At 36.9% G+C, this 22,963-nt stretch overlaps 3 protein-coding genes across 3 annotated transcripts; 2 read left to right on the top strand and 1 right to left on the bottom strand.

Moving 5' to 3' along the window:
* LOC104720670 (glutathione S-transferase T3-like) lies at window positions 11,501-11,986 on the top strand. Its single transcript, XM_010438548.1, has one exon. The coding sequence runs from the start codon at window positions 11,501-11,503 to the stop codon at window positions 11,984-11,986; it is 486 nt and encodes a 161-aa protein (XP_010436850.1).
* LOC109126785 lies at window positions 15,004-16,248 on the top strand. The gene has a single exon (XM_019230595.1). The coding sequence runs from the start codon at window positions 15,763-15,765 to the stop codon at window positions 15,970-15,972; it is 210 nt and encodes a 69-aa protein (XP_019086140.1). The 5' UTR covers window positions 15,004-15,762; the 3' UTR covers window positions 15,973-16,248.
* LOC109126904 lies at window positions 16,379-18,815 on the bottom strand. The gene is given in 2 exon segments (XM_019230814.1): window positions 16,379-16,835; window positions 18,800-18,815. Coding segments are annotated over 2 exon segments (243 nt in total). The 3' UTR covers window positions 16,379-16,608.

Here is a 22,963-nt window from a genome sequence, read left to right as displayed (position 1 = left end):
TTAATCCCTGAATGAAGATAAACTAAATCCCATGTTTTGTTCTTCTCGATCGATGAAATTTCATCCTCACATGCATCTCTCCATGCTTTGAGCTGCTTGGCTTCATTATAATCCCACAGCTCTTCATTCACTATTTGCAACAGATGTTCACTCTCCAATTCAGCCATCAACACATAATATTCAAGGTATTTCGGTTTTACAATATGTCGTTGTGATCTTCTCAGCATCAGCGGATGACTCTGTTCTTGCGTAGAGATATCCTCTGTTTTGAGTCTGGGAACATGATCTCCAGTTTGATCACAATCTATGTCACCCTCATGAACATCCTCAGAGTTGGGTTCTGCTTCTGAATTGCCTCTTTCGACAGTAGCTTCTTCTCTTTGGAGCCCATTGTTTCCAAACTCGACCCTTAATGTTCCTGGTTTTTTGGATCCTTCACTCACTACACTACTCCATTCCCAGCCTTTTGATTCATCAAACACCACATCCCTACTGACTACAATTCTTCGAGTGGTCGGATTTAACAACCGATAAGCCTTCGACCCAGGTTCTGTGCCAAGATGGACTAAAGGTCGTGATCGATCGTCCAGCTTCTTGAGAAATGGTGTCTCTGTTTTTGCAAACCCGATACACCCAAAGACACGAAGATGTTCGATGTTTGGTCTCCTTCCCTTGAATACTTCATATGGCGTTTTCTCGATCAACACCCTTATAGCAACTATGTTCAACAGATATGTAGCATGTCTTACCGCCTCGCCCTACAAGTAATTTGGTACATCCGTATGCGTTAACATGCTCCTTGTCATCTCCATTAATGTCCGCTTCCTCCTCTCTACCACTCGATTCTGTTGAGGAGAGTATGGTGCAGTCAGATGTCTTTCAATGCCAGTGTCTTCACAAAACAAATTGAATTCACTTGACGTGAATGCTCCACCCCTATCAGTCCAAAATGTCTTGATCGTAGCACCTGTTTCTTTCTCAACTTGCAGTCTGAACTTATTGAATTTGTCAAAGGCTTCGCTTTTGTCCTTTAGCAGTACAGTCCACATGTAACGAGAATAATCATCGATTAACATGAAGACATATCTATTTCTTGCTAATGTAGAGGGTGTTATCGGTCCACAGAGGTCTCTGTGTACAAGTTCAAGTGTTCGTGTGGCATGAAACGTGGTTGCTTGGGGAAATACCTTTTAGACTTGTTTTCCAAGCAAGCATGAAGCGCAAGTTTCCTTCTCAATCGTGATACATGGCATTCCTACGAACAATTCCTTTTTCACCATTGTTCTCATCGTTTCAATGCCAATGTGTCCCAATCTTGCATGCCATTTAGTTGATTCACTCACCACTTGAACTTGTAGACACTTAGTGGGTTCTACGTCCATGACAACCTTATAGAGTCTGTTCCTCGATCTGATTGCTTTGACCAGTAATCTGTCATCTCGATCATGCAAAGTTAAGTAGTCTCCTCTCATCCTCACGTCGCATCCAGACTCAGTAGCCTGCCCAAGACTGATTATGTTACTCTTTAGTCCTGGTTTTAAGTACACATTTGCTAACACCTTCTTCTCTCCATCTTTATTTACGAACAATATAGAGCCTTTGCCTTTGATGTCGATGTGTGAGTCATCCCCGAACCGGACCTTTCCTGTGACCGTATCATCTAACCTTGAAAAGTACTTGTGGTTGCCTGACATGTGATTGCTAGCCCCAATGTCTAAGTACCATATGTTTTCAGATTGTGTGTCAAACTCGGTTGGCTTCACTTTCTTCTCATTGAGATACACCACCTCATGCATCATCAATTCTTTGGCCTTTTGTGTGTCATCACCCTCAGTTTCTTGAGTTTCTTGAAGCTTAAGCAACCTGTCCGGACAATCTGAAGCGTAATGACCTGACTTATCGCACCTATAACATACGATCTTCGACTTATCTTGTTCTTGTTTGTATCCTCCGAACTGTGGATTACCAAACCGTCTGCGTTCCCTTCCATGACTCTAAAATCGACCGCCTTGTCCTCTACCACGTCCATATCCATAGTTACCTTGATAGGACTGTGTATCCATATTGGCATACATGAGTTTGCCTTGATCACTGGCTTGATCTTCTTCCTCCTCATTAGTCTTCCGACGATGTCTTCAAAAGTCGTTGTATTTAGGTCAAGGACCTACTCAAGCGATGCAATAATATGGATATACCTCCTCCGTGGTAAGCTTTTGAGAAACTTCTTAACAAGTTTTGGCTCCTTAATGTTTTCTCCTAGGGTTGCAGATTTCGTGGACAGTTCCGAGAGTCGACCTACGAAGTTATCAACAGTATCGCTATCTTTCATCTTCATTCTGTCGAATTCTGCCATCAAGGTTTGTAACCTTGCTTCTCTCACCCGTTCAGCTCCAACGTGTCGTGCTTTGATAGCATCCCAGACGGCCTTAGAAGTATCTAAGTTTCCGACCTGTCAGATCAAAGCTTCTGGTATCGATTGGAACCAAAGGGCTCTGGCCAAGTCGTTTTGGTCTCCATTGTCTGATCCAGGTTCGATAGACTCCCAAACTTTGTTCACCTTGAGTAGTACCGTCATACGCATCGCCCATACTGTGTAATTTACAGTATTCAACATCGGACATTGGATGCTAGAAGAATTACCTTCTTTTGGCTTGGCAAGAACAATATCACCCATGACTCTTGTTGCTAAAAAAAAATTCTCTCAAGACAGTTAACATGTTTGATTCAATACTTGCTCTGATACCAAATATTGAATAAAGCTTTAAGAATTTAAGAAAAAACAAAGTATAACTCTCTTTATTTGCTTAAGAAAAATCACTCAAAAACTTAAACTCTCAAACTCTTAAATCTCTAATCTCACACGTCTAATGCCACAACTCGACATTAGCGTTTATATAGAAAACAAGTAAATATTTAGCCTAACAACCTTTATGAAATATTACATAATTTAGATTCCTCCTAAATCTTTAGATATGTATATTTAGATATCTCCTAAATATACTAAGCTTGATCCTCAAGCTGTTCTAAGCTTACATCAACAAGCTACTTGTAACACTCATGGCTAAGATTCTTCTTATTTTTTGGGTTGGGAAGAGTACAAGAAGAATCCTTACGACCAGATCAAGAACCCAGACGGCATATACAGTATGCACATCACATTGATTAAGAACAATTAAGTAGCAAACATACAGTATAAGTTTTACCCTTTTACTCTTAGTCTTTCACTTATCACCGTTAATGGCATATCTATAAATTTTTTTGACCAGTGTTATTATATAGAGAAAATAGAACAATATCTATATTTGACATCCATTTTGCTATATCTATATTTTAACTTTGTAAAATTACAATATACCTTCTGGCTAAATTCTAACTCTAACTCTAATTCTAACTTTTATTTTTTCCTCTCCCAACCCATATTCTTACTTATTATCTTTTATTTCATTTTGTACATCAAAGTTAAATTCACAAAATTACCAATTACTATTTAACAATAGTTTATTTTTTAATCTCTAAACTAATTATTAATACATTTTTGGGAAAAAAACACAAATTATATACTATCTTTTGCTATGGTTTTGCTTGTGTTTAACTACCATCTTCTAATTATATTTCTTGCAAAAAACACTTATTTTCCTAACAAATATATTATTAGTTTATAAAATTAGATTTCAGTTCTACAGATTTGTTAATACTGTAAAAAGATTTCAATCGGACCAAAGTATATTTTTAATATATTTTACTTACTTATTTAATTAAAGATTTAGCCCCGGATATTATGTGGTTTCGCATTAAGTATGGTCAATATTTTTCTTTGGTTTGAAATTTCCATTCCATAACTGAACTATGCTAATTTTTTTTTTTTTTTTTTCAACAAAAAGATCAGCTCATATGAGCCAATGAGAAAGAAAATAGTTTACAAATAGAATATGGTGCGGTGAGGTACGTGCTTGACGTGCCAAAGAATCCGCACTTACATTAGCATTTCTAGGTATATAAGATAAAGTAAAGGAAGAAAATTCCTCCCTATCGATCTTGATATCGTCGAGGTAGGTCTTGAAAGCGGGCCAGTCATGGGGAGAAGACACCATCTTCACCAATTCTGAGCAATCTGTATAAAAAGTCACCTCTCGAAAATCATGGCCAATCATGCACCACATAGCCCAAACTAAAGCTTCTATCTCAGCATGCAATGGGGAGAGACTTCGTCTGAAGTTGGCTGCTCCCTTCGTCGTCGATGCTGCCTGAGGGGATAAACACACCCAACCTGCACCCGCAAAGACGTCCCCAGCTTTCCACGAGCCATCTACAAAACACTTGTAACCAGAAAAATCAATAGGCAATTGTCCAACACGCCCCAAATCCTGAGTACTAGTGCGGGTAGGATTCGATATAAAATTGTCACCCTCATCCTCGGCCTGAGCCTGCAACCATACGGCCGCCTCCCCTAACGCTAACCTTACGACCTCATCGGGTTTATCCCTAATATTCTCAAAAACATATGCATTCCGCGCCTTCCAAATATACCACATAATCCAAGGAAAAGCCTCTACGCGAGAACCCGGATTGTCAGAACCCAAGAAATGATCCACATTTGCATACAGGGAATCAGTAGGAAATGAGACTGAGCCAACCGGAACCTGAGCTAGAGCCCAAGCCTGTCGAGCTGACGGACACCGAAAGAGAGCATGATTTACCGTTTCCTCATCAGCCCCACATCTAGCACAACCTGCATCACATGCAATACCCCGCCTCCTTAGAATTGCCGTAACCGATATACAGCCAAATAAGACTTGCCACATAAAATGTTTTATCTTTGGTGAGCAGGCCACCCGCCAAACACCCGCAAGAAGGGGATTAATGTCCGGCCCTAACCGAGGCACCTGAGACTCTTGTTTTGCCAAACGCGCCGTATCATACCCTGATTTAACCGAATATTTCCCGGCTTTCGTAAAATGCCAGCCTAGAGAATCCTCCCTCAGGGTACTACCCAAAGGTAGAGCCCCGATCAAGGCAGCATCCTCCGGACTAAAATGCTGGAGGAGCAGATCCATACACCAAGAATTAGTTTGGTGATCAATAAGATGAGAGATTTTTAAAGAAGAGTCCAAAGAAGGTCCCTTACTCATAGCTGGTCTTGGGGATTGAGCTGGTACCCATGGATCTGTCCATATAGAAATGGACTCACCATTCCCAACTCGTTTAATAAGCCCTTTATTAACCAAAGATCTAGTGGAAACAATACTCCGCCACCCATAGGATGGAGAATATGAACGTATCGGATCCATAGGATTCGAATTCCTATAATATCTGCCCTTGAAAACCCGTGCAAACAGGGAGTCGGGTGACTCAATCAGCCGCCACAATTGTTTTGCCAACAAAGCAGTGTTAAAATCATCCACATTCTTAAAACCCAGACCACCCAACTGCTTACTCCCGCATAACATCTCCCAAGCTAACCAATGCATACCTCCAGATTGTCCCGAACTCCACCAAAATTTTGCCACAGCACTAGTAAGCTTTGACGTGACTGATTTTGGCAACCGAAAGCACGACATGACAAAAGTCGGTACCGCCGTTGCAACCGATTTTATCATTACCTCCTTTCCTCCCTTGGAAAGTTGTTTTGCGGTCCAACCATTAGTCCGACTCTGTAACCGATCCCGAACAAAGGAAAAAACCTTCGTTTTGGATCCTCCCAAACTCTCAGGGATCCCCAGGTAAGAGCCCATCCCGCCCAAATTCGATATCCCAAGCACTCCCTGCATCTCACGCCTAACCTCCTCTTCGACCTTATGTCCAAATTGGACTGAGGACTTCTCAAAATTAATTTGTTGACCCGAAACCGCCTCATATGTCTTTAAAATTTCCAAAATGACTCCACATTGATCCTTGTCAGCCTTACAGAAGAAAAGACTGTCATCCGCAAACAACAAGTGTGTAATTGGTGGACACTTATTAGCAACCTTAATCCCAGATATGAGTTTATTCCTCTCAGCCTTCCGAATATTCGCAATTAGCACCTCCGTACAGAGAATAAACAAATAGGGAGATAACGGATCCCCCTGCCTCAAACCTCGCTTTGGCTTTATTAAACCATTCGGCTGACCATTAATCAGTACCTAATACTCAACCGAAGAGACACAAAACAAAATCCAGGAGACCCATTTATCCGCAAAACCCATTTTTTGTAATAAGGCTTCAACGAAGCCCCATTCGACTCTATCATATGCCTTGCTCATGTCCGTTTTAATTGCCATATATTTCCCTTTACAGGATGGATTAGTCCTAAGGCCATGAAACATCTCCTGAGCAATCAATATGTTATCCGAAATCAGTCGACCTGGCATAAAGGCAGACTGTGTTGCCGAAACAAGTTTTGGTAACACCAACTTGAGCCTTTGACACAAAATCTTAGAAATGACTTTGTACCCCACATTACATAAACTAATCGGTCTTAATTCTGCCATCCGGGTAGGCTTAGCCACCTTGGGAATAAGACAGATATGCGTCCTATTCAAACTCTTATCAAAAACACCCTCCTCAAAAAACCGATTGACCATGGAGACAAGATCCGTCTTGATAACCCCCCAGGCCTTCTGGAAAAATAACGCTGTCATCCCATCCGGCCCCGGTGCCTTGTCCGGGTGCATCATAAACAGAGCCTTCCGAACCTCTGCCTCTGTGACCGGAGCTGTTAACCGCTCATTTACCTCCTCTGTAATTACCATATCAACCTCGCTTAAAGCCTCCTCAAAAGACTCTGGAACAATTGAAGTAAACAAATCCTCAAAGTAGGATACTGCAGTATAACAAATATCTTCTTCCTTCGTAGACCAATTATTATTCCTATCATGGAGACCAGTTAGCCGATTCCTAGCCCGGCGTTACTTTGTTTGTGCTTGAAAATACTTTGTATTTTTATCTCCCACTCTCATCCATCTATTCCGGCTTTTTTGATGCCAATAAATCTCCTCAGCCCTATAGGCCTCACGTAAACGAGAAGTTAATTCCGAAAGCACCCGTGGGTCAACCGAATCATCCTCCTGAGCCACCGCCAGCTGACGTTTAAGATCCTCAATCGTGTCCCTCCCAAAAGGAACTTGAGCTTTTCGCCACTTAGATATTGCCCGTCGGCAACTCCCAATTTTGGACACAAAACTAGTTGAGCCCGGACCCAGAGCTCTACTCCAACCCTCGGAAATCGCCTCCATCAAACCCTCCTGACCAACCCAACGTTTATCAAACATAAAACACCGACGTCCTCTCGGTCGCTTAGCCCCAATACTCACCACCAGAGGTTTGTGATCAGAAGCGATCATAGGCAAATATTCAGTAACCGTGTCCGGAAACTGATCATGCCAATCCTCCGTACCTAAAGCCCGGTCTAACCTACACCGAATTGGTTTCTTATCCCTCCAGCCTTTCCATGATAACCAATCCCCAAGATATGGGAATTCCAGAAAACTGCAATCCTGGATCATACCATTAAATGAGCGGAACGACGCCGCATGTCGTAGCTTACCCCCTCTTTTTTCGTGGTTCCCTGTTAGCTCATTAAAATCCCCAACAACCAGCCAAGGTGTTGATCTTACAGAACCTATCCTTAATAACCGTTCCCAAACCAAATCTCGTTTTTTGGGAACTGGGTCCCCATATACAAAGGTTATATGAAAAACTCTACCATTGTGTAACGCTTCAATATCAATTAATCGATTTGTGGCCAAGACAATTGAAATATCAAAATCATCTTTATTATAAAATAAAGCTAAACCTCCACTTGAACCAATAGGTTCTACAGTTTTTAAATTTTTATAACCAAAATGACCCAAAAATTGTTCCATAAAAGAAAAGGATTGTTTTGTTTCCATGAGAAATAAAAAATCTGGCCTATGTTTATGCTATAAATCTCTGAGATTTCCAATTGTGGCCTTATTACCAAGCCCCTGACAATTTCAACTTAAAACATTCATTTAAAAATATTGGGCTTTGGTGGCTTTCCTCCACCATGACATCCCTTATCCCCTTCCTGGGATCTTGTTGTGATTCCGCTCAACCTAGATTCCTGACCATTTGAAGGAGGCCTACGTCTAGGAGACAGGAGCATGTTGGCATTCCTCTTCTTAGTAGAAGCCCCCCGAAGCACCAAGACCCCCTTCCCCTTTTTCCCCTTCTCGCCTACCTCCACCTTAGTTGAAACTCCCGTACTAGACTCTAAGAAACTGTTATCCTCACTTGCAGGCTTGGTTTCTTCTAACTCTTCCTGCCCGTGTGCAAACTCCACCTCCTCCAAATCAGAGGCATCAACGTCTGTACACTCCTTCTCCCCCACCACAGCACCGAACACAGGGTCCACCATGACCTCCTCCTTAGCCGCATCATGGTTCAACATTACCGACCCAGATATCTCCATGTCCGTGAATTCCTGGGCCAACCCTGTATCCTCCAGAGCGGGTTTGGTCTTAGTGACCATATTATCAACCATAGTATTATCGACCGCTCCATCCAAGACATGGGCAGAAGCCATTTCCTGCTCCCTGGCTACTTCCTCTGACCCCATTGAACTTTCACCAATAGGCTCTACAAGTCCTCTTTTCCCAGCAGTAGTCGCAGCCACTCCCACCACCTCCGGTGATCCATCCAAAATTTGACCCTCTTCAGGAGGATCATTAAGTCCTTTTACCCCAGCAGTAGTCGCAGCCACTCCCACCACCACCTGTGATCCATCCGAAATTTGACCCCCTTCAGGAGGATCATTAACCTGGATAATTAAAAGTTTAATTAAAAGTGTCAAAATGGTTAACCCAACCCAACTCAACTCATTATCCAATGACTTAAAAGTTTAATGAGTTTATGAGTTGACTCAACTCATTTAACAATTGGGTTGGATCAACCCATGAATCCGTTTAGTTAAATAAGTTAGATGAATAATTGGGTTAACCAACTACAATAAAAATTAATTAATATATAATATAAAATAATAATAATAATTAATCTTTATCATCCTTTTCACTATCATCATCATTATCACCATCACGTAACTTTTAGTGGAAAGTTATAGAGGAAAAATCAGATTTTGCATTTTTGGTGGGAAAATTGTGGTTTTGAGATTTTGGCGGAAAATTACAGTTACCATTTTTGACGGGAAATTTACGTTTGCGGGTTTGCGTTTCTGGCGGGAAATTTACAGGTTTGTGTTTTTGGCGAGAAATTTACGGTTTTCATTTTTGGCGGGAAATTTAGGTTTGCGCTTTTGGCGGGAAATTTACAGGTTTCCGTTTTTTGCAAGAAATTTACAGGTTTGCGTTTCAGGCAGGAAATTTACAGGTTTGTGTTTTTGGCGAGAAATTTACGGGTTTTCATTTTTGGCGGGAAATTTACGTTTGCGGGTTTGCGTTTTTGGCGGGAAATTTACAGGTTTCTCTTTTGGCGAGAAATTTACGGGTTTTTATTTTTGGCGGGAAATTTACAGGTTTGCGTTTTTGGTGAGAAATTTTACGGGTTTACGTTTTTGGCGAGAAATTTATAGGTTTGCGTTTTTGGTCAGAAATTTATGGGTTTGCATTTTGGTAGGAAAATTGCGGGTTTGCGCTTTTAGCGGGAAAATTGTGGGTTTGAGATTTTGGCGGGAAATTACGGATTTGAATTTTGGTGAGAAAATTGTGGGTTTGCGTTTTTGGCGAGAAAATGATAAATTTTAAATTTTGGCAACTATAAATTTCAATTTTTAACAAAAATTACGGATTTGTGCTTTTGGCAGGAAAATTGAGAATTTGGAATTTTGGAGGGAAAATTATGATGATGTTGATGATCTAGTCAACGTACAATAATGAAACTATGATTTTAGCAAAGCCACGTTTATTCAAAAGATCTGTAAATTACCTCTACAGACTATAATAGAGCCAAAACATTATACACTTTTTATATCCAAATATAATTGTCTCTACGGATTATAATAGAGCTATAACATTCTACACTTTTGTTATCCAAATATACAATTATACAAAACACTAATCGTGTTGCAGCAAAACTTTTGTAGCTCATAACTAGTTGCTCACCGAAGGCATATGTGCATCTCCAACCTTATTCTATTTTAGAGTAAAAGAATTTTATTATAGAGTAAAATCTTTTCCAACCCTACTCCATCTCTCACTCTAAAATAGAATAATTGATTGGACTACTCCATATTTAAACTAACTCTATTTTCTATTCTATTTTAAAGTTGAACCTTTTTTATATTTTATTCCTTCATAAAAAATATTTAATAATTCCTTAGATCATTTTACAAACAACACACCGTTAGGTCATGTGCGTCGGGGTTTCTCACCTACATTCTCAAGAATATTAAAAACAAAAATAATGAGAAAGTTGAGAGACTTAGTGATAGACATAAGAGCAAGTGCATTAGCGTATGTTGGCTGCATCCTTCGGTATTTTAATTAAAAAAATAAATCGAGAGAAATAGATTATTGAAGAAACGTTCCTCCAAACGGGACGTTTTTGCTTCGTCCTTCGTTACACGTGGCAGCGTCTGTGTGGTTGGTGTTTTTTTTTGGGCGAACCCAAAATTCGGTCCGTCCAGAGCAGTTCCGAGTCTCTCTCTTGATTCTCTCCATCTCAACGGCGAGAGTTTGGCGATTCATCAAACGTCGGCGGTTTCATCCGTATTTTGTATCATCTAGAAGATTATCAGCTGGTTCCAATTGAAAGGAGGTTTGAGTTCCAACGCCATTTGCGATTTTAGATGATTTAGTATTTATGATGTAATCTCGATTTAGGGTTTTCGATATTGCTTTTGGGATTCGATAGTTTAGTCGCTTTGTTTGGATAGTTTACTCTCTGGGTTTAGGTAAATGTTGTCTCTGATTTTTGTTTCGATTTAGGGTTTTCGATTATGTTTTGGGTTTCGATAGTTGAGTGTCTCAGTTTTTGTTCGAATTAGGTTTTTGGATTATGTTTCTTTGTTAGCTAGTTTGAGTGTCTGAGTTTCTTGCTTTGACTTAAGATTGTTGTCAGTTTGTTTGGATTATGTTGATTCTTTTATGTTAAACTGAGTATAACCTTGCAATTGTTTGTTGTTCATGATTTTCCTCAGCGTCACGTGAAGAAAGAAACACAATAACGGGAAATCACAGAAGAAGTAGCAACAATCATCTAGTCAGAAGTAAATACTTGATTCCATTAGCATCAGAAATGTCCATTGGTTGTTGTTTGGTGGAATCGTGTTCTGAAAATGCTTTGGTTGTTGTATAGTTGATCTTTGTATAAAGGATAGCATCAGAAATGTCCTCTATGAATTTAATGGGATACTATTATGCTTTGTAGTTGTGTAAGTTGTCATAAATTGTGATTAGACTTAGGTAGTTGAAGGATAGGTCATTATGAATGGTAATTTATTACTTGATACCTTTTCACCTTTTAAACACCAAACCAGCCTTCAATCTTTCTCCATCATCTCAATAACATTTCCGATTCCTCATCATCTAAAACTCTTCTTCCTATGAGTTCTTACAATCCATTCAGTCAGTCCTCTAGTTATTTAGAGCTTCTCAACAGTCAAGGAGAGTCACTTAACCAAGAAAACTCTCCTTATGAGAGTTTTCCACCACCTGGCGACAATGGTGCTTATGAAATACCTCCTTGGAGCTCTCAACAATCCCAGGATGTACCACTTTCTCAAGAGACACCTGTCAGGAAGGATAGGAAGAAATGGAATCCGGCTGACGATGAAATTCTTATCAGTGTGTGGCTGAACACTTCAAAGGACCCGATTATTGCAAATCAACAAAAAGGAGGAAGCTTTTGGCAAAGGGTTATAAAATACTATGCAGAGTCTCCTCATTCTATAGTCAATGGTGAACAGGGGCTGAACATAAACTGTAAGCAGAGGTGGTTCAAGGTCAATGAGTTCACTAACAAGTTTTGTGGGGCTTATGCAGCTGCAGAGAGACTAAACAGTAGTGGACACTCTGAGAACGATGTGTGATGTCTAAATAATTAATGGTTTGTATCTATGGCCTTTGTATGATTTTGGGAATCTGTTTGTAAGCTTTTGGTTACCGAAAATATCAAGTCGTCAACATTTTAGTGTCACGGATCGTTACTATGTAGTCACAAGCATACAAAGGAGTCACATGCTTGGATATTTTGATATCACGGGTAACACAATGCTTGGATATTTTGATATCACAGGTAACACAAAGCATGTCATAACATTTCCTATATATATGTAGGTTCCTTTGTAACACAAAACCAAACAAACAAAATCAAGATCTCCACTTCTCTTTTTTTTTCTAAATGGCATCTTCATCATACCATTATCACTACCAAAGAGATTGTGTGGATGATGATTTTGATGCTTATTTTGATAATTTTCTTGAGAATTCTAATATCATTCAAGAACCAATAGAGCCAAAGAAACGGATTTTTATCCAGAGAAACCGGGAAGAAGGCCACAATAATCTTTGGAATAATTATTTCAGTGATACTCCAACATACCCGGACTATTTATTTCGGCCACGGTTTCGCATGCACAAGCCATTGTTCATGCGTATTGTGCAACATCTCTCTACCGAAGTCGAGTATTTCCATCAATCCTAGGATGCAACCGGACGGGCTAGTCTATCACCTATACAAAAATGTACTGCAGCAATTCGTCAATTGGCATATGGTACTGCGTCCGACTCAGTTGACGAGTATGTACGAATTGGTGCTTCAACAGCTCGGAAATGTTTGCACGAGATTACCGCCGAAATAATCCTGTTGTTTGGCGATGAATACCTAAGACGTCCCAGACCGGACGACCTAGAAAGACTACTCTATGAAAATGAAAAACGTGGATTTCCCGGGATGGTTGGGAGCATTGACTGTATGCACTAGGAGTGGAAGAATTGTCCAACATCTTGGAAAGGGATGTATTCACGATCAACCGGAAAACCTACAATCGTGTTGGAGGCGGTAGCTTCGTACGACCTCTAGATATGGCATGCTTTTTTTGGAGCTCCAGGTACTATGAACGATCTTAATATGCTAGATCGATCAAATGTTTTTGATGACATTCTTAACGGTAAAGCTCCGGAGGTCAACTACTTTGTCAACGGAAGGGAGTACAATTTGGCGTACTATCTCACCGATGGTATTTATCCAAAATGGGTCACTTTTATACAATCTATCCGGCTTCCACAAGGTATGAAAAGTTCTCTCTTTTCTACAAAACAAGAAGCTGTGCGGAAAGATGTTGAGCGTGCCTTTGGAGTCTTGCAAGCTAGATTCGCCGTTGTTAAAAATCCATCTCGTTTATGGGATAAATACAAAATAGCACATGTTATGAGAGCATGCATAATACTCCATAATATGATTGTCGAGGATGAACGAGGTACATACAGTTTCCGAAACATTGTTTTTTAATTTCAACACGGAGAAGATGTGGATCAAACATATACCGTCGGTGCCGCCAGCTTGGGTTCAAATATGAGCACTACGATTACTCGACTTACAAAAATTCGGGATAAAAAAAGTCCATGAACGGTTAAAAGAAGATTTGATTGAGCATATTTGGACTAACTTTGGACATCTTCCAGATAATGAAGATTAATTAAAAAAATTCTATGAATTGAAGAAAATGCTTGTTTTTATTTTTGATGTTTGTATGTTTTATGTTTTTAATTTGTAATGTTTTAATTGTACGTTTTGTTTTTTTTTTCAAGTTTTTGTAACTTTATAATTTTCTTATGTTTTTAATGTTAATGTCATATGTTTTATTTTAATTAAAACTTTAATATGTTTTTACTTATTAATTTAAATAATTAATTTTTACAATTTAAAATATTATTATTTTATTCAGGAGACCAATTGTGAGGGACACCAATGCTTATACCAAACTTAAGAAATTCTGAAAATAATCTTCTTATATTTGACGGACCAAAATGTGAGGAACACCAATGCTCATGCTCTAATTGATTCTCATAGAAAAACCATGAGAAACTTAGTGATAGACTTATCTTACAAATGACACCACTCTATTGATTTTGTTTTATCATTTTTTTTTTAATTTAAAACAAAAATTAAATTATATGAAATATATTAAAATAATATATTTGAGAACTTTTACTTGTTCTGCTGCCAATGCACAACTTGGTAGAAAAATAACCTATTTTCTTAAAACTGGCCAGGCCCAGTGACTTTTACCGTTGAGGTTGTCCAGGTCTTTTATTCCTGGTCACGACGATAGTCTAACACTCTAACTCTTGTGCTTACTTATATGTTAAATTGGCATTATCTCTTAGCTAGCATGCTTTCACAATTTAATATGAGTGATCTTGTTTATATTGGGGCCAATAATAAGCCGAACAATATATGGAATTGCGTTATGAGTTTTTTTTTTAACTTTCATGTGAGATGTTGAGCCTAGAAAAGAAAATGAGTTAACTTCAACTAAATTATGTTTTGAATGTAATCGAAATATAGATTGGTTCGTATTTGATCGAAGCAATCCAACTACTTAAATGAGATTCAGATTCAGGTCTCTTAAATAAGTGTTAACTCATAGCTTGTATATTTGATAAATGCTAATAGCGTTTGGTACAATTATTCTTTTATTTCAACTCTTCTACTTGTAGCCATAGCACTTACCAAAGGGTTCCGATCCATAACATTTGGTTGGGGGAAAAAAGTACAAACTTATTATGGTCGTTCTTGGGAGGCAAGTCAGTAGGTATGGTCCTGTACTTCACCACCCGAGTACATAAATTACAGCTGCAAGTATACTACTTTGTTCGGTTTAAGTTTAACCGATAACTGGAACCAACCTCCAAAAAACCGAACTGTCCAATGGGGTCTTCAGTGGAGAAAGGATTCTGAGTCTATGACCAAACTAATGATTTCAGAAAGTTTCAAAGGATTCCATAGCTGCAGGAAAAAAAAAAAAAGATAAGTAAGACCGATGTAGTTGCGGTAACCTTGAATCATGCAGACCATGGAAACCGAGAAGTGGATCAAGATCAACACTGATGCAGCGCGCTAATGTCAAGGAACTACTACTACCTAACAATCTAACATGAACACATCGCATATAAACTATACAGTCCTTTGGTTCTTGATTTCATTAACCACCAACAAGTGCAAAGCCTGAAACACGGAAAATAATTTAACCTTTGGAAAGGGCTACAGAGTCAAAACATAAATCAATACCAGCAATCAATCTTCGATACCAAACTACCTAAGTCAGTCCCGGTTTGCCTCGATTAGTTTGGTTTACATCAATAGGATACCAACTTTCACTGGTCCAAAACAGTTTCTGCGAGAGTGACAAAAAAGCTAAATCCAAACCTATGAAGGAAACTATCAAACTAGACCCTTACAAAGAAACAACAACTGGTTATATCATCTTTACACAGTCATCTACTTTTAAGCAACTCTTTCACAAAAGCAAAAACCAAAAGCAGAAACACACACACCAACAACGATCTGTAAAGCAGTTGTAGAAAATAGAAAACAGAAACTTAAAGAAGCAATTGATTGAAGAATTAAGAATAAAGAAAGTTTAGTATAGACCAAAAAAAAAGTAACTCCCACTTCAAGAATACAATACCTTTCTTTTGTAGTCTTCACAAAGCTTAGCATCTAAACCAATTCCTCTCCTTAGCCACCAAGAAACCCCATAACTCTACATAAAACACTAACAAGCTTCTCCATTCTCAGTTTTAACTTCCATTTTCACCTGCAACACAAACACATATCAGATTACAGAAATTTTGTTGAGAAATGAGTGCAGACTGGGGACCCGTGATAGTAGCAGTGGCTCTGTTCATCCTACTGTCACCAGGATTACTCTTTCAGCTACCGGCAAGAACAAGAGTGATGGAGTTTGGGAACATGAGCACAAGCGGGATTTCGATTTTGGTCCACGCCATTATATACTTCTGTATACTCACTATCTTGATCATTGCCATACAAATCCACATCCATTTCTGATCATCTTGTAGTTTATATAACAAAGGCAGCTTCTTTGGTTTGAAGCTTCACCTTTCTCTATTTATTTTTCTTTCTTTTTGTTGCTAAAATCTCTGGTTCTTCGCTCATAGGGTCTCAAGCAGGGTGATCATAAAAGAGTTGTATACAAATAAAATAATCGGTAATTTTGTTTTTCCAAAATTCAATTTCAGCTCAAATCATACATCAAATGCTGATCTCTCTTGTGGCTTCAACATGTAACAATGCAATATAAAGCATCTTCTTTTTGCTACAAAATTTCCCTTGTTTTTTTTTTTTGCCACATTTTTTCGCTAATCTCTGATTCTTTGCTAATTATGGTTTAAAAATCTATAACTTTGGATTCCACAATTCAATTTGTCAACTCTGAATAGCTCAAGAAAAGATCGAATCAAACATCAAATCTTCCTTATAACTTTAATCACAACAATACAAGCTTAATGATTAATACATTTTCAGTAATATTTCAATGCACCAACACATTTTTTAAAAACAGAGCAGAACAGAGTAAAAGTATACAAAATCCCTAAAAACAGAGTTCCAGATCTCAGAAGATTGATTGATTCCTGAAGAACCCAGATTCAGCAAAAAGGGTTACCTTTATTTATTCGTTACCCTCTAAAAAATTAGCCGGTTGTGATGTGGAGATTGACAGCGAGGATCAAGATCGTGTAAGCGGCGAAGAAGATGAGTGTGTGAACAGCGATGGCTTTACCGTTGGTTTTCATGCCGCCGAATTGGAGAGTATGGTGATGTCCAGGCAAAGAGAAGACGAGACCTGGAGAGAGGAGCACGAATAATACAACTCCGACGACAACTGGAGCCCAATCCGCCATGGCTGTGAACTGTGAAGAAGTAAAAGCAGATGCCTTTTGTTTTTTCTTTTCGATAAAGCGGTGGTCGTGAGAGAGGAAAACGGAAACAGAGTCAAAAGACAGAGTTGAAACGACGAAGAAAAGGTGAGGTAAGGCCTTTTGTTTTTTTTTTTTTTTTTTTTTAATTTTCGTTTTTTTGTTCAGTTTTTTTTTTGAGTTGATTAGCTATATATATTCCAACGTTACTATTATTTATTTATTTATTTGTCACCATCGTCATTTTTTTGTAACGATAATTTTAATAATTTCGCATCTTTTATTATATAAAGTATGATTTTAAAAGTTACTAATTCATCAGATCATCATAAATATCAATTTCAAAAGTTATTAAATTATAATACATGTTAATTTACACAAATTTTAATTCTAAAAAAAAATCATTTAAAAAATCAAGTAAATAAAAAATTATTAATCATAAAACAAATTATAAATATAATCTTTTGATAAAGAAACATATAGTTACTAAAAGTAAATTTTCTACAATAATTTATACTATTAAAATGACAACTAATAATATGCAGAAAAAGCAGAAATTATTTTTTTTACAAAAATTCTATATATTGTCCCTACGCTTAAAGAAAGGAAGAAGAGAAAAAAAAATTAAGATAATCAAATGGGTAGAAAAAACATGGATCCTCTAGTGTTTGGGATTATCTCATTCGGATCTTAGATATATTAGAGATGTTTCCAAACACCATCTTTTTCTTAAACCTGTACGAGAAATCAAATACAAAAGACATCAGAATCCGCACGTACTATAAAAATGGCAAATAATAATATGCAATCCCTAATGAGCCTCTTTCGTATCATATCAATCAACCAAATGAAATCAAATAATTAACTGCATATATTTTCAGTTAATCACAAATATTCTCATTTCAAACAATCACAACAACCCTTTCAAATTAATTACCATTTGTTTTCGTAATTAAATAGGCTAGATCAGTCATCACAACTAATAACGGAAACAATTGGATTGAATCCCTAATCTTACTATGGTATATCATATCAAACCAAAAATCAAATCAAAAACAGAAAATCTTAAATTGATTTCATTGAATATTCTACCTTTCACCCAAACCCAACTTCAAATGCTATAAAAACCATAAAATACAACGTAAATCTTAAAACGCATCAAACATATGAACAAACAAAATAGAAATTCACCTTGAAATAAGTCATGCGGCCACCGATGGATTCACAAATGTTTCGGAGCTCAAGGCCTTCAAAACAACATGGAATATAAGAGTCAAGATCGTTCATATATGGAAGCAATATACGACATACACTAGAGAGACAATAAAGATCATATTGGCTTATTCTGCAGTAAGTAATTCTCTCATTTTTCTTATAACTTATAAAAATATTTACTTCAAATAATAAAAAGAGTACAAGTTTTAATAACTCTGTTTAATATTCCATGATAGAGTTCGCTCAGTCATGCCACGGTTAAGAAGCAGCAGTTGAACAAATTCCAAAAGCTTATTGTTTTTGGTGAATGGAGAATAATTGAGAACTTTCAACTGAAAAGGTCATTAGGAAAGTTTCGTGCAACCAAACATCCATACAAGATGACCATCATGAACTCAACCGTTATAATCCGATGTGCTTCGATTTGAACCAATTTTTATTTGGATCTAGCTTCATACGAGAACATCCTCACTGAAGATGGTCTGAATGAACACATTTTGATTGGTAAGTCTAATATATTTTGTGGTTTACATAAATAGTTTGAACTCTTAATTTTATGCTATTAACTGAATCAAATTTTTTCCTACTTTAGACGTTGTTGGACATGTTGTTTCAATTGGCGAAATGAAAACATCTAAGCTCAATGAAAAACCGAAAAAGAGATTAGAGGTTATGCTGCGAGATACCAGGTAATAAGTTCAATTATTCTCCATATACTGTGTAATGTTTATTAACTAAGAAACCTGAAATACTAAACATTGTTAATTTAATGATGTTTTCTTAATGGTCAAACAATTTTGGTGGAGTAGTGATCAGCGTTTGTCATGCACCCTTTTGGGCAAGTTTGTCGACAACATGTGGACAACATGTCATAAGGCAAATGAGTCAATGTTCATCCGTTTGATCCGCTTTGGGAAGATTAACACATACAATGATATCTATTTTTGATCTAATACATTGTTTATGTTGTTATGTGATGTGTTGTTCATATTGTCTATTTTTAATGTGTAGGAGAGAGAACAATTGCAAATGCCTTTGATATGTCGTTGATGCTAATTAATCCAGAGTACCCTGCTGTTCAAGCTTTTGTTGAGAAGTACTATTTAAAATTCCCTTATGTTTTCAGTTTCAAGTAAATTACATATTTTTTAAAACTGGTGTTTGACTATTAAAACAGGCTGCCAAAGATGATTTGAAACTTACTTCCGGGGAAAGGAACAGTGATTGTCTAAAGCAATCACATGTAAAGGATGATTACATCAACCAGTTCCCACAAAACACTATATTAGATCTTCTCTAAACTACAATGGTAACCTGATCGATCTAAGAACTCTATCTAAATATGATTTTAAACATTTCTGATTTTTAGATTGTCTTTTAGGAAGGGAAATTTAAAATATTTTGTACTATCTACCACATCGATATGGAGTTTGAGTGGTATTACTTTACCTGTGCAAAGTGTAAGGGGACATGCTTTCTCATACCAAAAAAGGAGAATGAAATCATGACCGAAAACAAAAAAAAACTCTCTTTGAGTGCAAGACTTGCAACCAAGATGTTTCGAAGGTTATATGCAAGTACTTGATTTCGCATATTCATATTTGTTGTCATGTTAAAAATTACGAACGTTTTTAATATTAATCAATTGGTTATGAGTGCTTTACATATTTAGGTATAAACTGGTGCTTGATGTCATGGATAGCACTGGTAAGACAAGTGTATTCTATTTTACACCAATGCTATCAAGATAGTGAACCAAACTTCAATAGATGTACTTAAAGGACCTTATGATGAGGTAACTAACTATTATTTATTTACAATTGACCATTTTTAATCTCATAATAACTCCAATTTGAACAAACTTTACTAAATAAATATTTCCCGATTCAAGATCCTACTATTGTGCCTCCTGCCTTGCAAGCGTTGGTGGGGAAGACTTTCTTATTTCTTGCTTCTGTAGAAATATCCAACATTGTTGAGGGTAAAGAGACTTATAAGGTGTCCTACGTTGAGATGGGTGATAATAGTACACATGTTGACAATATTGAATAGTCAGAGATACAAGTTGATCCTAGGGATGTAATATCTAATGAAGTTTAGGTAAGTAGGTTTCTTTAAGTTTTTGTTTAAGATATGTACGTGTGTGAGTAATTACTTTTCAACATTTCAATTTTTTAGGATCAAACGAATAATAGTGTTACTGGGACATCTGTTACCACACCTTCATCAAAATGGAAAGAGGATTCTAATGATGATGCAACATCACAGTATTCAACATCGAAAAAGCTGTGCCTACCATCAATTAAAGAAGCCATTGAAGAAGCAAATGAGGGTGATCAAGGAAAATTAATCACTTATTCATCTAGCAGCAAAAACTTAACCGGAGACTCATTCGAATAAAATAAGGCTAAACCGCCACTAGTGCCATCAGGCTTAACGGTTTGAAGGTTGTCTATCAAGGAAAATCACTTATTAAATGGCTTCTTTGATTGATGGTAGGCACAGCTTTCTCGACGTTGAAGACTGTGATGTTGCATCGTCATTAGAACCCTCTTTCTGTTTTGATGAAGGTGCGGTAACATATGTCCCAATACCACTACTATTCATTTGATCCTAAAAAATTGAAATGTTGAAAATTAATTACCCGCACGTACGTATTTTAAACAAAAACTTAAGGAAAGCTACTTACCTGAACTTCATTAGATATCACATCCCTAGGATCAACTTGTATCTCAGACTCTTCAATATTGTCAACATGTGTACTATTATCATCAATCTCAATGTAGGATACCTTATAAGTCTTTTTACCCTAAAAAATGTTGGATGTTTCTACAGAAGAAAGAAAGAAGAAAGTCTTCCTTACCAACGCTTGCAAAGCAGAAGGCACACTAGTAGGATCTTGAATCAAAAAATACTTTTTTTAGTAAAGTTTGTTTAAATTGGAGTTATTATGCGATAAAAAATGGTCATTTGTAAATAAATATTACTATAATAGTCAGTTACCTCATCATAATGTCTTCCAAGTACATCTATTGAATTTTGGTTCACTATCTTGATAGCATTGGTGTAGAAGAGAATACACTTGTCTCACCAGTGCTATCCATGACATCAAGCACCAGTTTATACTTGCAATACATAAAGCACTCGTAACCAATTGATTAATATTAAAAACGTTCGTAATTTTTAACATGACAACATATATGAATATGCGAAATCAAGTACTTGCATATAACCTTCGAAATATCTTGGTTGCAAGTCTTGCACTCAAAGAGACTTTTTTTTTCGGTCATGATTTCATTCTCCTTTTTCAGTATGAGAAAGTATGTCCCCTTACACTTTACACATGTAAAGTAACACCACCCAAACTCCATATCAATGTGGTAAATAGTACAAAATAATTTAAATTTTCCTTCCTAAAAGACAATCTAAAAGACGACAAGAAAAAAAGACAATCTAAAAATCAAAAATGTTTAAAATCAGATTTAGATAGATTTCTTAGATCGAATCAGGTTACCATTGTAGTTTCGAGAAGATCTGATATAATGTTTCGTGGGAACTGGTTGATGTAATCATCCTTCTCATGTGACTGATTTACACAATCACATTTTTTTCCCCTGAAAGTAAGTTCCAAATCATATTTTGGCAGCCTGTTTAATAGTCAAACACCAATTTTAAAAATATGCAATTTAGTTTAAACTGAAACATAGTACATGATCATCATGATATTTTAAATAGTACTTCTCAACAAAAGATTGAATAGCAGGGTAATCTGGATTAATTAGCATCAACAACATATCAAAAAAAATTGAAATTGTTCTCTCTCCTACACATTAAAAATAGAAAATGTGAACAACTTATCACATAACAACATAATGTATTAGATCAAAAATAGATACCATTGTATATGTTAATCTTCCCACAGTGGATCAAACATATTACCATTGACTCATTTGCCTCATGACATGTTGTCCACATGTTGTCAGCAAATTTTCCCCAAAGGATGCATGACAAGCGCTGATCACTACTCCACCAAATTTTTTTGACCATTAAGAAAATATTAGTAATTAACAATGTTTATTATTTCAGGTTTCTTAGTTAATAAACATTACACAAACTATGGAAAATAATTGAACTCATTACCTGGTATCTCGCAGCATAACCTCTAATCTCTCTTTCGGTTTGTCATTGAGCTCACATGTTTTCATTTCGCCAATTGAAACAACCTGCCCAACAACGTCTTAAGTAGGAAAAAACTTGATTCAGTTAATAGCATAAAATTAAGAGTTCAAACTATTTATGTAAACCACACAATATATTAGACTTACCAATCAAAATGTGTTCATTCAAATCATCTTCAGCGAAGATGTTCTCGTATGAAGTTAGATCCAAATAAAAATTGGTTGAAATTGAAGCACATCGGGTTATAACAGTTGAGTTCATGATGGTCATCTTGTATGGATGTTTGGTTGCACGAAACTTTCCTAATGACCTTGTTAGTTGAAAGTTCTCAATTATTCTCCATTTCTCCATCCACCAAAAACAATAAGCTTTTGGAATTTGTTCAACTGTTGTTTCTTTAAAGTGGCATGAATGAGAGAACCCTATAATGGAGTATTAAATAGAATTATTAAAACTTGTACTCTCTTTATTATTTGAAGTAAATATTTTTATAAGTTATAAGAAAAAGGAGAGAAACTTACTGTATGATCAGCCAATATCATCTTTATTGTCTCTCCAGTGTATGTCGTATATTGCTTCCATGTATGGACGATCTTGACTCTTATCTTCCATGTTGTTTTGAAGGTCTTGAGCTCAGAAACATGTGTGAAACCATCGGTGGCCGCCATGACTTATTTCAAGGTGAATTTCTATTCTTTTTGTTCATAGGTTTGATGAGTTTTAAGATT

The sequence above is a fragment of the Camelina sativa genome, chromosome 10 (genome assembly GCF_000633955.1).
Source record: "Camelina sativa cultivar DH55 chromosome 10, Cs, whole genome shotgun sequence".
Taxonomy (NCBI): Eukaryota; Viridiplantae; Streptophyta; class Magnoliopsida; order Brassicales; family Brassicaceae; genus Camelina; species Camelina sativa.
This window is presented reverse-complemented; position numbering and strand designations above follow the sequence as displayed.